Here is a 16,103-nt window from a genome sequence, read left to right as displayed (position 1 = left end):
CTGCTTCTCAGGAGAGCTGGCAACTCTCTCCAAATTCAGGATGGCCTCTTTTCCTCTTCTCCTACTGCCACTACCAATCACCCACAATAAAACAGAAGTAAACCATTTTTTTTTTGAGATGGAGTTTTGCTTTGTCACCTAGACTGGAATGCAGTGATGCAATATCAGCTCACTGCAACCTCTGCCTCCTGGGTTCAAACAATTCTCCTGCCTCAGCCTCCCAAGTAGCTGGAATTACAGGCCACCACCCCTGGCTAATTTTTGTAATTTTAGTAGAGTCGAGTTTCACCATATTGGCCAGGCTGGTCTCAAACTCCTGACCTCAGGTTATCTGCCCACCTTGGCCTCCCAAAATGCTGGAATTACAGGGGAGAGCCACTGCTCCTAGCCTATATTGGGGATTCTGCTAAAGAAAATTCAGATTGTAGTCCTGATCTTGTATGCAAAACCTCAGGTTTTTTACTCACAGGTCCCTCTTTGCAGGCAAGGGATGCTTGTCTTTTTGGGCATAAGATGTGGCTGATGTCATAGTCTAGGGAACTCGGCCTGTATGGCCTCACCCCCTTCAACAAATTTTCCATTTCCAGGAACTTGCTGTATATTGTCTAGAGGGGCCAGCTGAGGATGGGGGGCAGAACATGGTATTCCCTTAAATCTCCAGTTCTTAGCCATTGAGGGTCATCAAAATGATCTGTAGTGCTTTTAAAATTATGCATGCCTTTGTCCCCCCAGCCCCACCTGGGCCTGTTAAATCAGACTGTCTAGTGTGGGATTGGACGTGTGTGTGTGTGTGTGTGTGTGTGTGTAGGTATTTTTGAGATAGGGTCTCACCATTGCCCAGGCTGGAGTGTGGCACAATCACAGCTCACTGCAGTCTCGACCTCATGAGCTCAAAGTATCCTTCTACCTCAGCCTTCTGAGTAGCTGGGACTACAGGTGTGTGCCACCACACCTGGCTAATTGTTTAGTTTTTATTTTTAGTAGAGACATGATTTCATTATTTTGCCCAGGCCAGTCTTGAACTCTGGGGCTCAAGTGATCCTTCCGCTTCAGCCTCTCAAAGCACCAGGATTATAGGCATGAGCCACTGTGCCAGGTCAATTTTAAAGGCTTTGCTTTAGACTCTATCTTCCATGTACTATTCCTCTGCATTCTGAAATTATTTTTTGTTAAGGCAGGTATAAATACATTTTCTGGTAGAGTTGTCATGCAAATGCAGTAAATGGTGGTCTGAATCTGTTGGAAATATTAAGTTGCTTTGAGACTAGGAGGCCCTCAGGGTCTGAAGGCTGTTCACTTTAACATTCCCAGCATACAGTTTAAAGACGGCAGCCACTAAGGATTTCCCCTGGCAGCGGCAGGGGTGTGGGGGGGAGGTGTCTCCCTACCATGGTTTAATGCTTCATCATGGAAAACAGGAAGCCATTCATCCTTTTGTGAAATTTAACGTAATTACTAATTTATCTTCTATTCGTTGGAATTTAACAAATATGATTGGGAACTTAGAAAGTGCTGAGCATTGGTATAGATGCTGTGTGGTGAACAAAACAGAATTCCTGCCTTCATGGGACTTTCTCTTCATGAAAAAAATATGTGTTTTCACATGGAGTTTAATTAACATGACTGAATTAAATGGCTGTATTACGAAATAACATTTTAGAAGAATTTTTGAGTGTTGACCTGAGAATCCCTAAGATCACAAATGTAATCAGAAAATTTGGAGTTTAGCGTGTGAAACCTGGATTAAATTAACAAAATATTAACCCAGGGACTGTGTCTTCCTAATGCAGCAGTCAGGAGTGGTTTGGAGAAATATTTTCTGAAGGCAAAATGAATAAACCAGTGGGTATAGGACTTTGCCCAAAAAGTCAACCAAGGGCATTGACAGAATTAAAGTTTGTCCTTTGACTTTAAAAATAAGTCTCCAGAGCTGAGTGTGGTGGTGCATGCCTATACTCCCAGCTACTAGAGAGGCTGAAGCAGGAGGTTGCCTGAGACCAGGAGGTTGAGACTATAGTGAGCTGTCATCATGCCACTGCATTTTAGCCTGGGTGACAGAGTGAGACCTTATCTCTAAAATTAAAAAAAAAAAAAGAAAGAAAAAAGTCCCCAGAAAGTCACTTGATAGAAATCTTTTTTGACCTTTTTTTTAAAGCTTCGTGTATTTTATTTCATATGTATGCAAATACCTTTGTGCCCTGAAGTTCCCAGTATTTTATGTTTATTTCATCTGATCAATGAAAACATTCATTTGAGCTGAATATATGTGTTTCAAGATTCTGGGATGCTACTTCACAAATTACTACAAATTTCTATTCTCACCTTAAATGGGTTAATATAGCTTCCACAGTGTCTATTTCTTGGTTGTAGTTTATATTTATGCACTGACATTTTTTGATTCAGTTAGACATAATATGAACATTTTAAATTTGCCTGTTGAAAAATTTAAATACTCAAATCTTTTTGCATGTCTTTTTTTTCCTTTTTACAAAAGGAAACTATGATCTTTTTTTTTTTTTTTTTTTTTTTACCATGAACTACATTCTTGGATTCTGAATGCATGCTAAGAAATTGGTGAGACTACAAAGACACCCAGTGAAAGAAAAACACATTTGATGTGGATTTCAAAATATCAAGAGAATATGGAAAAGAAACCAACGATTAGCTTTTGGTTCCAGCTCATGTGGCTGTTTGTGAGTTAACTGGCTTAGAAGGGAAGTAAATAGTTTATGAGAGAGAAAAAGATAGATATTCTGGAAATAATTATTAAGCTGAAATTTCTGCATCTAATTTTGGAATGTTTATGTTTAGAAAGTCACATGCACAATGAAAATGTGTGTTTCAGGTTTGCGGAGAAAAACAGCGCTTTGAGAAGTTGATGGAACATTTCAGGAATGAGGACAATAACATAGATTTTATGGTAAGTTATTTTAGTACTCAATAAAGCAAACTCAATTTTAGCACTTTTCCCCTAAATACATACATGCACGCGCACACACACGTATTTGTAAGGGAATTGAATTGAATATGCTAAAGATCCAACCTAAAATGTCTTTCTTAATCTGTGTTTTCCCCTTAGGGCATTGATTTCCAGTTTTATTCATTACATACCCAGTATAGTAAAGACCAAAGTACTAATTATAGCAAATAAATGGGAAGGTATGCAGTTGGAAAAATCCATGCCTGGTACAAATGCTGCCATTGTCTAATTGTTGATGATGCTGAATAAGAATCCTTAAGGTAGAAGCAGTTTTGACCTTCTTGATTTTTGCAGGCCCCAGCCAGTGCCCTTCTCCAAACTATATTCTTATTCTTAAAAATTAGAGTGCTTTGGTTTGTAGAGTTGACTGTATGTATTTCCAGAATCAATATGCAGCAGTCATTTGTTTTTCCTTCCTGATGTCTTTTCTGCTTTGGTAATTCTGTGAGGCTCTAGTCATACTGGGGATCACCGTGGCAGGGTAGGTGACAAACAAGAACATGTGGTTCCACAGCAGTCCTGTCATTCTATGGGAAGAAGAACATCAAAGTGAGTGGCAGCGCTTCTGCATTCATAAACGTAAATCTAATCCTGGAAGGAAGATAGAATCTACCATAGTGAATTTCTTCAGAAGTTTTACTCTTTAGTGCACCAGATCTGTAGGCCTTGAGCCAATCCCATTGTCCTAGGGAAATTCTAGACCCAGGAGATCCTAACTTGTGTGTAATTTCCCAGATCACTTCTAACGTGAAACCGACATACCAATTGCTTCTTACCTTGCAAAGGACACCAAGTGAAGTTTTCATTTGAATTGCTTCAGCAGTTATAAAACATGAAACCTAGCTTTGCACACTTCTAACCCTTTTTGTGAACAGAATTTTTTGAGTCCTCAAATTTTATATGTGTCTTAGCCCTTAGCCCTTTCCAAATCAGTAAAAAAGATGAAATCCTTTATAGGGAAGCTTTTCTGTTGCATAAAGCATGTTATTTGCTTTTCAAAGTGTATGTGTGTTTGTGTGTGTGTGTGTGTACACATATATGAAAGAGGGACACTTTTACATTGTCCCCCTTATGTACACTTATATGTATACTTATATATATGTATATATATACACACACTTTATGTACACACACACACACACACACACACATATGAAAGAGATACTTTTGTACTGACTTTTAGAATCTTGTTATTAGGATTTTTTTAGGGAAGTTAAGGCTAATGCTGGCCCTGGTGATAAATATGTAAGGAGGTTGGTGCCTTGTCTCATGATGTCAGTTTCTTTCTTGTGCCTTGTTAGGGTTACTTACTCATTCTGTTAGAGTTGAGGTTGCAAACTGGAGGCTCCCACGCTAAAGCCAACCTACTGGCTTGTGAGTTTAGTCTGACAGTGATGACCCTACTTAAAAAAATTGAATATGATATATAAAAGTACACATCTGATTTTCCTGGAAACTGAAAATGTCTGAGAACACTAGGCCCCTGTTCCTACAGAGTGTCAGCTGCTGGAGCCAAGCAGCCCTATTGCTTTAATGCAGAGATGTTCTTTCTGGTTTGTCACAGTCCACACCTTTCCCTGTTGTGTGACACACAGCCCAGCCTGCTCATTTATGATACTTGCCAGATCTTTTTGCCTTTTGAGTTTCTGCTGAAATCATAATTATATAAAGCCCTTTAAAACACCTGCATTATCCATATACAAACCAGGGCCTATTTTCTCAGTTCATTTATTCACATATATGTGCATTGAGGTACCTTATTTAGAGCCTGCTATTACACACGTTATGTGCACTGGATTCATGTGTCACCTTCAGAGAGTTGGCTCTTAGGCATGTCATGAAACTCAGTAGATCATTTAGACCTGTTTTCAGAAGAGGAATGGAAAGACGCCAGAATCCAGCCATATTTTCTCTCCAGAAAATGAGGCTTTTGACAAACTGTCTTGGGAATGCAGTTAGGTTGCACAACCTCCAAAACAGCGTATTCCTCATAGCATATAGTATACATTTTTAAATGTAGTATAAGACAGTTATCCTTTTTCTGCGTATTTTGTGGACAAAAGAAAACAAAAACTGACAGTTTTTTAAAAACATTTTTCTAGTTTGTATTTTGTACATGCCTGTGTTAAAGTATATTTTTTAAAGCACATTCAGTGATAGAACTCATGGTCATTTTTTTTTTTTTAAGTAAATTGCAGTAGAGTCCTTTGTAAGCCAGAGACTTTACACATCTTCCAAAGATATCCAATGTATACCATATCTTCAAAGAAGACTCTAACTCGATAAAAACAATTTTTAAAAGATAAAGGAAATTAGGTTTGTAGAGAGACAAGGAGTCAGGTGGTTCCCAGAGTAAGTTTAACTCTGCATCACTCAATCATGTTGTCTCCTTGCCAGAGACTCCGCTGGGCGGTAGCTGTGGAGGGAAAGCATTAGTAAAACGTTTCCACCATAAATAGACTGACTGTCACTGTGGAAAGCAAATTAGACCTGTTGAATGCTGTTCTTTTATTTATCAAACTGGGGACTGGTGTTCTCTGTGGCAGGTCTCACCACTGGTGCAGTTGTGGGGAGAAAGCAGCAAATCCCAAGCTTCCAGGGAATGGAAGCTGGTTGATTATATGGAAAGGTGGGTCAGGGATCTGTTACAATCCTGTTGATATGGCAGAGCTCACAGGACATTTTTAGGTGTGGTTACCTTGTGGTGAGATTGTAGGTGATTTAAAGTTCTTCTTAATGTTCTTTGTAATAATTTTTACATTTTGTACAACATATCTATAATTTACACAGCTTGTCTTATATACCTATGTGACTTTTACTGAGATATAATTAATATGCCATCAGATTCACCCCATTTACTTATAATCCAGTGCCTGTTTAGCCTATTCACAGGGTTGTACAACCCTTACCACAATCTAATTTAGGACATAGTGTCATCCCTCCCCCTCAACCCCGCCCCCCCAAAAAAGTCCTGTATCCATTGGCAGTCACTCCCACTTATCCCACCCTCAGCCCTAGGCAACCACTAACCTGCTTTCTGTTTCAATAGTTTACCTGTTTTGGATGTTTTATATGAATGGAATCATACAACATGTGGTCTTCTACAACTAGTTTTTAACATTTAACATGTTTTCAAGTTTACGTTGTAACATGTGTCAGTAATTTATTGCTTTTTATTGTTTCATAATGTTCCATTGTATGAATATACCACATTTTGTTTATTGGTTGATGGACACTGGGTTCTTGCTACTTTTTGGTTATTAATGATGTTACTGTGAGCATCTGTGTACAGGTTTTTACCTGGACGTATATTTTCATTTCTTTTCACTGTATATCTTGAAGCAGAATTGCTGGGTCATATGATGACACTGTGTTTATCATTTTGCATAACAGTCACAGTTTTTCAGGTGGCTACCCTTTTTTACATTACCACCAGCAGAGGATGAGGGTTTTAATTTCTCCACATCCTTGCCAGCTTTTGTTATTGTATTCCTTTTTTATTATAGCCATCTTAGGGGGTGTGAAGTGGTATCTTATTGTGGCACCTCTGTGACTTTTGAATTTAAAAATGATTATAAAATATTTTTAAAGAACCCGTGAAATGGAGGAAAAGGAGATCAGTAAGTGAGCCTCCTTTGTGAAATTGAAAGCACATACCTGCAATTAAACTGAGAAAAAAACCTAGAACCCATCTAACCCCTTGACAATTTCATTTCAGGTGGCTTCTATGCAGTTTATTAATATTGTAGTTCATTCAGTAGAAGATATGAATTTCAGAGTTCACCTCCAATATGAATTTACCAAATTAGGCCTGGATGAATACTTGGACGTGAGTATAACTGTAACCTTTGGCTCCCATATAAGAATTGACTTATTGCCTACCCTCAAAGGTACACTTCCATAGCAGCTAAAGAATGCTTAAAACTCTGTGCAGTCAACTACTGTAGTGCTAGTTAAAGGGAACAGAGCTGAGTGATGTACTCTGCCAAAGAAGCTGGATTCTTTTGGGGCTCCTGGGACCTCAGGCCATCTTCTGCTAGCAGCCTTTTAGTAAGGGAATCAGATAACCTCTTGAAGCCTTGCTGCAGTTTTTCTCTGCTTTTGAGCTTCATCTGGGTCAAGTCTCATTGCATCCTTCATCTGGGCTATTGGGTAATTTGCATTCTTGGTTACTCTGGGGACCCCATCTGGGCAGGGAAAATCAAGCCAAGACTGTAGAGTGATGAGTCAGTGCTTAGAGCACTTAAAAAAAATGAGGAAATGGACACCAGAGACTTCCTCCTGAAGCTGCTAAATTCTGCTTATAGTGTTTGTGGCTTTGGAAGTTCCACTTTTAGTTCTTAGGAGGAGGTTTAAAGTTTCCCTTTTTCTTATTCCCTTGTAGAATTGTTTAGTCAGTTCCCTGAATTTCTTCAGTTAAGAAACAGAAACTTGATGTGAAAATCAGAAATGGTCTTGAAAAGGCTGATGGCCCACACCTGTAATTGCAGCACTTTTTGAGGGTGAGGTGGAGGATAACTTGAGCCTGGGAGTTCAAGACCAGCCTGGGCAACATAGTGAGACCCTATCTATAAAAAAACTAAAAACTTATCTGGGTGTGGGCTGGGCACGGTGGCTCACGCCTGTAATCCCAGCACTTTGGGAGGCTGAGGCGGGCGCATCATGAGGTCAAGAGATCGAAACCACCCTGACCAACATAGTGAAACTCTGTCTCTACTAAAAAAATACAAAAATTAGCTGGGTGCGGTGGTGGACACCTGTAGTCGCAATTACACGGAAGGCTGAGGCAGAAGAATTGCTTGAACCTGGGAGGCTGGGGTTGCAGAGAGCCGAGATTGCGCCACTGCACTCTAGCCTGGTGCCTGGCGACAGAACAAGACTCTGTCTCAAAAACAAAACAAAAAAAAATAATTAGCTGGGTGTGGCGGTACATGCCTGTGGTCCCAGCTACTTGGGAAGCTGAAGCTGGGGGATCTTTTGAGCCCAGGATTTCAAGGCTGCAACAAACTGTGATTGTACCACTGTACTCCAGTGTGGGTAGCAAAGTGAGACCCTGTGTCTAAAAAAGGAAAAGAAATGGACTTGAGGACCCAGGCAGTTTTGTTTTCTCGTTCATATAGGAATGGTCAAGTGATAGAGCAAGAATTGTTGACTTCAATTTCCTCCTCTATTTTTTTTTTTTGAGTCAGGGTTTCACTTCATCACCCAGACTGGAGTACAGTGGTACAATCTCAACTCACTGCAATCTCTGCTTTCTGGGTTCAAGCGATTTTCATGCCTCAGCCTCCTGAATAGCTGGAATTATAGACATCATGCCTGGCTAATTTTTGTATTTTTAGTAGAGATGGGGTTTCACTATATTGGCCAGGCTAGTCTCAAACTCTTGCCTCAAGTGAGGCACCCAACCAGTGATCTCAATTTCAGGGCTGTTTCTAGCTATGAAAACTATAAAAATACTTCCTTTGGGCATCTCTAGCATTCAGTTGCCCATCTTTGTTAGAGATAAACCCAAGTGATTACACAGACTGTACCCTCAGTTTATTGGGAAATGGAATCACAGAGGGCATTACTGTCAACCTGAAGGCCTTGCTTCCTACACTGGCTGGGCTGCCCTTGAATAGACTGACCTAATGTTGTCTAAAGGCCTACTTGAGGAGAGGTGTAATAGATTTCCACTAAAGTGTTGTTTTCCTATTTATTTAAAGACTTGTTTATCTCACTGGTGGAATATTGTACTGAAAGATTCTTTCTTACTTTGAGATCAAGGTTTGTCTACCCTTTTTTCTCCTATGCTCTAAAAGTGTCAGTATTTAAACAAAAATTGAATGTACAAATTCCTAGTGGTGTTCCAGGTTCAGTTTTGTGGTGTCTGAGCAGAGCTCGTTTATGCTCTAGATTATAATGGCAGGTACTGACTTATCACTGAACATCTGTTACTCTTTGTGAATCTCATGAAAAGTCCCATTAAGCTGCTTCTCCTTTTGTTCTAGCCTTTGCCCTTATATAGAAACCATCCTCATTTGTGACTCCTAAATGAAGGCAGAACACTCTATCTTCAGAATAAGCTGTATTGTAGAATTCCCGATTAAACCTAGGGGAAAATCCATTTTTCTGAAAATTCATGTAGAGTGGAATTTCTCTTAGAAATCTAAGATTTTTTCAAAACTATATTTCTTTAACTTCATGGTGTGTTGACTCTGAACACTGTTAGAGGTGGATAGAAGAGTAATGTAAAAGCATGCTTCATTAGTTTACAAAAACTCAGCCTTGTAAGTGGCCATTGATTTGTTCAATAAATGTTTCCTGGCATCCTCCATGTGCCAGGTATTCTAGCCACTCATCTGTTTCCCAGGGAAAGTCATGGCTTATGTTACTTGTAGGGAAGATTCATTGATTTATTTGACCTCTAATTTCCAAAGCTAGCTGAGTCCCCGCAGGATGCCTAGTTTGAGAGACAGTGAACTGGGGAAAGCTGTCTGATTGGCTTTGGGGAGCCCTGAGCTGTTCATGCTGTATACTGACTTAGGGAGGGACGTATGGAAGTTGGGCTCTAGCAATTTGTGCTAAAAATAATCCCCAAGGCTAAGTATAAACTCTGTCAGTGTCTACCCCACCTCTCGCCTAATCTTCTTCCCCACCTGGAGCCACCATCACTACCCAGGTAAGATACCAAACACTCCAGTCTTTTCCACTACACGGATAACCCTCAGGTTTTATGTGGCTGTGATTATAACCTGTGAAAGCTGCTTTTAATTTTTCTGTTGTCCCAACTTCACATATATCAAAATGGTTTAGATTGGAATATAACTACATGGGGCAGTAAGGATTCCAGGAAAAACGTGTGTGCATTTGGGAAAGGGTATTCACCAGAAAGTCATCTGATGATACACCCCAGGCAGTCACTCCATAATTCAGTTAAGGAAGATGACATGTTAAGCTCTATCTTGGAGGGGGTTGGACTATTTGTCACAAAGAAAACACACAGACTGGCTGGATGCGGTGCCTCAACCCTGTAATCTCAGCACTTTGGGAGGCAGAGGCGGGCAGATCACGAGGTCAGGATATTGAGACCATCCTGGCCAACATGGTGAAACTCCATATCTACTAAAAATACAAAAATTAGCTGGGTGTGGTGGTATGTGCCTGTAATCCTAGCTGCTTGGGAAGCTGAGGGATGAGAATTGCTTGAACCCAGGAGTCAGAGGTTGCAGTGAGCCGAGATCAGGCCTCAGGCCACTGTACTCTAGCCTGGCAACAGGGCGAGACTCTATCTTAAAACAAACCAAAACCACGCAGACTGTTGGGAAATGATGTTCTATTTCCACAGATGAGCTAACACCACGTTCTCTCCTATTCTGGTTTTTAGAAGCTGAAACACACTGAGAGTGACAAGCTTCAGGTCCAGATCCAGGCTTACCTGGACAACGTTTTTGATGTAGGAGCTCTGCTGGAAGACGCTGAAACTAAGAATGCCGCCTTGGAGCGGGTGGAAGAACTGGAAGAAAACATCTCTCATGTAACTACATCTCAGAAAAGGAAAAATTGCTTACATTTCAGCTGGGTGCAAAGCAGAATTAATGTCAGCTCTTATGGTGGTAAATTAAAGGATTTGGAGTGTAGGAATGGGCCATGCCCTGCGATAGAGAGCTATCACAAGCTGTTCTGGGTTCTTTCCAAAAGGGAGATGTGTTATATAAAATGAAATAGAACCCACTGCTTTGCTTTAGCTCACTTAACTGCTCAGTTTCTGCTGAGGTGCATTTCCTGACAGTCTTGGTTACAGGCTCAAGCAGAGTGGTGGAATTTGATGATTGGCATTACCTAAAAGATTAGAGGGAAATGATATATGGGAATTTGGCCTGAGGTGAAGAGGTATCTTCTTATCAGCTATGTCCACACAGGCCCATGGACAGGATTAGCTAGTGTCTTTGTGATGCATGTCTGAACATTTCTGTCTTACTGTACTCAAATTCTAAATAGAGTCATTTCAACAATAGGCATCTTCAAGGACATCAGTGTGCTTTCTCACATATCCTCTTTGAGGAAGAATGTCCAGAGTATCATTGTCAGCTCTTTCACAGGAGGGGGGTCTCATTTTTTTTGAGGGATTTTTCTTTCCATATAGACTCATTTGAATATGACTGTAAAGGCCTTTAGAGGTTATTTGTTCATTCATTAGCCATATATTTCAATATTAAAAGAATTAACAGAAAAATGGTGCTTCTCAAGCATTGTGAAGACCAAATTCTCTTGGTGAGTCTGATGGGCACTTTCCTTGATTATAAAATGAAGTGTCTCCTTTTGGGGGAATATTATTTTCTCCTTTGAACAGTTCATTTATTTTTCTCCACATTCTTTTAAAGAGTACTGCATATGCTCAATTTCCTTCAGCTTTCCCCATCACTCTGAAAATAGGAATCTTCATGGCTGTGGGTAAGCCAATTTGATGAACCAAAAACCCTCCCTTTAAAAGTGCTGCCATGACCCAGTTGGCATTCCTTAAAAAGAGAATTTTGGAGGCTCAGTGTCTCTTCCCTTAGAAGATTTGTGTTATATTCTGAACCTGATCAGTGTAAATCTCCACTCTTCCTCCTTACTTTGCCTCCCTGGTTTTCTTTTCTTGTAATGAGTTTCAGTGAGATGTTAGAGATCAGAAGTTGCTCAACGTTAGGGCCTTATGTGAACAGCAGCTCTTTAACACCTGGCTCACCCTGTCTTTCTCCTCAGCCAACATGGTATGACCATACTTATGTAGTCACTTTTGTGGCAGACCATCTGTTCATTTAAATGGACTCCCTTAAATAACTTTTATTATTTATTTATTTATTTTTTGAGGCGGAGTTTCGCATTTGTTACCCAGGCTGGAGTGCAATGGCGCGATCTCGGCTCACCACAACCTCCGCCTCCTGGGTTCAAGCAATTCTCCTGCCTCAGCCTTCTGAGTAGCTGGGATTACAGGCATGCACCACCATGCCCAGCTAATTTTTTGTATTTTTAATAGCGATGGGGTTTCACCATGTTGACCAGGATGGTCTGGATCTCTTGACCTCGTGATCCACCTGCCTCAACCTCCCAAAGTGCTGGGATTACAGGCTTGAGCCACCGTGCCCGGCCTATTTATTTATTTTTTTGAGACAGAGTCTCACTCTGTCACCCAGGCTGCAGTGCAGTGGTGCGATCTTGGCTTGGTGTGATCTTGGCTCACTGCAACCTCTGCTTCCTGGGTTCAAGCAATTCTCCTGCCTCGGCCTCCTTGGTAGCTGGGTAGATGGAGGTGTACTCCATCACGCCCGGCTAATTTTTGTATTTTTTGGTAGAGACAGGGGTTCACCATATTGGCCAGGCTGGTCTCGAACTCCTGAGACCTCAGGTGATCCACACACCTTGGCCTCCCAAATTACTGGGATTGCAGGCATGAGCCACTGTGCCCAACCAGTGTTTATTATTTGTGTAGTTTGGATCGAACCAAGCAGTAATTGTTTTTCATCTGGCTACCTAGAATGAAAGATTCAAGCTTAATATGTTACCAGCTTTCCAAAGCTTTAGCCTGGTAGCCCTTTCCTGGCACGGAGGTGGGGGATGGAGGTGGACTTTCCCTTCTTTTTCTACTTACTGTCTCTACCCTTGCTCGCCCCTGCAGAAATGGAGGGAGGCACACTGTGTATGTTAAACACTAAGGAGCTAACATGTGGGTCTTATTAAGAATCATGTATAAGTTATTAATTCCTGGTAGAAACAAATACATATTCAGAACCATATTATAAATATTACCATCTCCAGAAAGCAACTTGTAGAACACATGCAGGGCCCTGGCCCCTAATGACCTTGGAGCTGCACTTTCTGAGAACTGAGGGCCTGACCAGGATGATCCTGTATTGTGACACAGCTTGCTTTTCAAAATTTTCCAGTTATCTGAAAAACTGCAAGACACAGAGAATGAAGCCATGTCCAAGATTGTGGAACTGGAAAAGCAACTCATGCAGAGGAACAAGGAGCTGGATGTTGTTCGGGTAAGCGTGATGATGATAGCCGCCCAGATGGGCACGGTAGGGAATGCACTCACTCCAGCTTCATCCATTTCAGAGGAATGCATTGATGCAGCATATTTATTGGAAATGTTTCAGAGGTGATGCTCAGATGAAAAGTACACACAGTCGGCATATGTATACACATGTGTGTGCAATCAGATACTGGGGGTTCAGTATTTCCTTATCACAGATTTTGGGAGCAGCAATGTTTTCCCATCTGGAGAAGGCTGAGTTAATTCTGTGGAACACCCATTTGGTTGGAAATAAAAACACAGCATGGATTTAATTCATGCCACTTATTTATTTTTATTAGGACTTGGGCTTCTTTGTATTTCTTTGCTTTGCTTTCACTCAAAACCAGATTTGGTGGTTGCTGTGGAAACAGTGAACTACAGCACAGTCTAGGCTTAATGGCATTCACCAAAAAAAGGCGGGGGGTGCAGAGCAAAACCAATCCATTTTATTATCAGCTACTCCCAGCTATTTCATGTGGCCTTAGTATTGTCTACCTTACGTGCCAGGTATTTATGGAGTGCCATCCCTGTACTTGGAATTTTGCTGAAAATAGAGGGCTTTGAGGCGAGTGGCTCGCCTTTACAGCACTGCTGATGAAATGGCACCTTTTATGTGATGGTTATCGTGTCTGTGTGTGTTGCCTGATATCCTGACGTGTCCTACGGTTCAGTCTAGGAGATTTATTTTCTGGCACACCTTCGAGACACAGTTGTAGCATATGGACTCAATTCAACTTCAGACTCTTATATTATTAATAAAAGACAGGGTGTGAAGAATATTTCCCTGCTTGCTGGAGGTTTGTGGTGAGAGATCGCTTGTACAAGGCCCAGCAAGGAAGTTCAGTTCCATAAAACCCTTTCACTAGAACCTCTATGGGCCCCCCTTAGTAAAGGAACCAGGACAGCCTTTGAATTAAAAATTATAACTTCTTTGTTTTCTGCTAAGAACCTAGACAGAAGTAAGTAATTAGTGAAGGGAAGCTTTGGCCTGTTTTGTTAACCGCATTACCGAAGGGAAAATGTTGCAACAATCACTATCCTGAGCTCGGTCAAGGGGGCATTGTGAGGGCCAGAGAAAGCCATTCAGGAACGGTCAGCCCCTGGTTACTCATGAGTAGATTATTCCATGCTTTGCAGATTTTTAATCCCAGTCTGATTTGTATCCAAGTCTGATTTAGGGCCCTTTTGTCTATTGTTAGCTGATATGTGGATCTAAGAGTTAGAAATGAATGTTAAAGGAAAGGAAAACATGCATCACCAGAGCACCCTCAGGAGATTCCAGAGTCAGCATTCAGGGTCATTTCTGCTCTGTTTCTTTCCACCTGCAGGGAAAATTGAGTTAGCTGCATTTATTAAATGGAAAGAACTTCATTACTAACAACAATAGCTAGAATATATTGCAGGCATTACTAGCATCCAACTAATAATTAATGAGACTTTATAGGTTCTCGCTGAGTTCCATAGAATTCCCATTTATATGAGTATCTTTTTTCCTCTTTATCCTCAGTTTGCCAATCTAATGGTAGTAAGTATGAATATTATGTGAAGATAAACTCGACCTTGGACTTTATTGCAGGAAATCTACAAAGATGCAAATACCCAAGTTCACACTTTAAGAAAAATGGTCAAAGAAAAAGAAGAAGCAATTCAAAGACAGTCTACCCTGGAAAAAAAGATTCATGAACTGGAGAAACAAGGGACCATTAAAATTCAGAAGAAAGGGGATGGGGATATTGCCATACTGCCAGTTGTGGCTTCTGGCACATTGTCCACAGGGTCAGAAGTGGTAGCAGGTAACTCTGTGGGACCCACAACAGGGGCCGCTTCCTCGGGACCCCTGCCCCCTCCTCCACCACCACTGCCTCCCTCTTCAGACACACCTGAATCAGGTAAGAAACCTTGTCAGGAAGACTAAGGTGGTATCGGAATATTTGTGTTTCTTCTTTTGCCAATTGTCCACTTCTGTCCTTTGTCTATTTTTGTTAGCATGTTCTTTTAGAATTGATTTTCTCAAGTAGTTCTTAACTGTTTATATTTTGAGCTTAAAATGATAAATCCTCATTTCACATATGTTGAAATATTTTTCCGATTTGTCAGTGAGGACATTTTATGGTTTTTGAAAACAGTCCTTTGTCCTTTTAAGTGTGTTCTTTTCAGATGACTATATATGCACATGGCTTAATTGCAGGAAAGTCATTCTCCTATTTTCAACATCCATCTGTTTTTTTCTTTGCTAGTGCAAAATGGTCCGGTAACACCACCTATGCCGCCACCGCCACCGCCACCGCCTCCTCCCCCTCCTCCTCCCCCACCGCCCCCTCCTCCTCCTCCTCCTCCTCTCCCAGGTCCTGTAGCTGAGACTGTACCAGCTCCTCCCTTAGCACCTCCCCTTCCCTCTGCACCCCCGCTGCCTGGAACATCTTCACCCACAGTGGTTTTCAACTCAGGATTAGCAGGTAAGAGCACAGAATTCAAACCCAGGTACTCATATCAGAAATGCTGTCTTAGAGAGTTGAAGCTGTTCTTTCAAAGTCCAGGTCTCTTGCCATGACATGTATCTCTTCCTAGCATAAGAAATTCCTGCTGATGTAGCCAGCAGAGGGAATGTCATCATGCATGGGAGGCATTTTGCTCTGAGTAGTCTTTTTCACAACCACACCCCCAACATGGGAGGTTCTGATCTCCCACACCATTTTCCTGCCGTCCACTGATGCCATCTAGAGAATTGAAGAGAGACAAACTGCCTGCTTGAGGATCAGTGCATTTTTATGGGTTCACCAGATACTTTCTGGGCACATCTAGTAGACAAAGCTCAATATTAGGCACAGACATTGAGTGCTTCTTACTCTTTTTTTTTTTAAAGGTATTTATGATGTCATCTATAAAAGAAAAACATGCTTTTATGTATAATTGCCCAATGTAGGCTCCTAGGCATGTCTTCTGAGCATTTGAGAACATCAGAATTTGCTAGAGTGGATTTAAACTTCCAGGAGGAAGTGCTGCCAACAGCCATATTATCATGCCTTAAAATGCTTCCAAATAATTCATGTCCTCTTGCTGACCAGGAGATAGAAAACAGCA

At 41.1% G+C, this 16,103-nt stretch overlaps 1 protein-coding gene across 15 annotated transcripts in view; it reads left to right on the top strand.

The window, feature by feature from the left end:
* Positions 1 to 16,103, top strand: part of FMNL2 (formin like 2) — a 323,982-nt gene that overhangs the window by 279,318 nt on the left and 28,561 nt on the right. For all 15 annotated transcript variants that reach the window (XR_013518929.1, XR_013518927.1, XR_013518926.1 and 12 more), the window contains 6 exons: positions 2,846 to 2,920; positions 6,699 to 6,809; positions 10,347 to 10,496; positions 12,889 to 12,990; positions 14,599 to 14,911; positions 15,260 to 15,478. Coding sequence is in view for 11 of the 15 variants with exons in the window: in XM_035304895.3 (XP_035160786.1) it covers positions 2,846 to 2,920; positions 6,699 to 6,809; positions 10,347 to 10,496; positions 12,889 to 12,990; positions 14,599 to 14,911; positions 15,260 to 15,478 (970 nt within the window). In the remaining 4 variants the exon portion in view is untranslated. The remainder of the gene's footprint in view (positions 1 to 2,845; positions 2,921 to 6,698; positions 6,810 to 10,346; positions 10,497 to 12,888; positions 12,991 to 14,598; positions 14,912 to 15,259; positions 15,479 to 16,103) is intronic.

This window comes from Callithrix jacchus, chromosome 6, assembly GCF_049354715.1.
Source record: "Callithrix jacchus isolate 240 chromosome 6, calJac240_pri, whole genome shotgun sequence".
Lineage (NCBI taxonomy): Eukaryota > Metazoa > Chordata > Mammalia > Primates > Cebidae > Callithrix > Callithrix jacchus.
The sequence above is the reverse complement of the archived record's forward strand: the minus strand, read 5'-3'. Positions and strand labels throughout refer to the sequence as shown.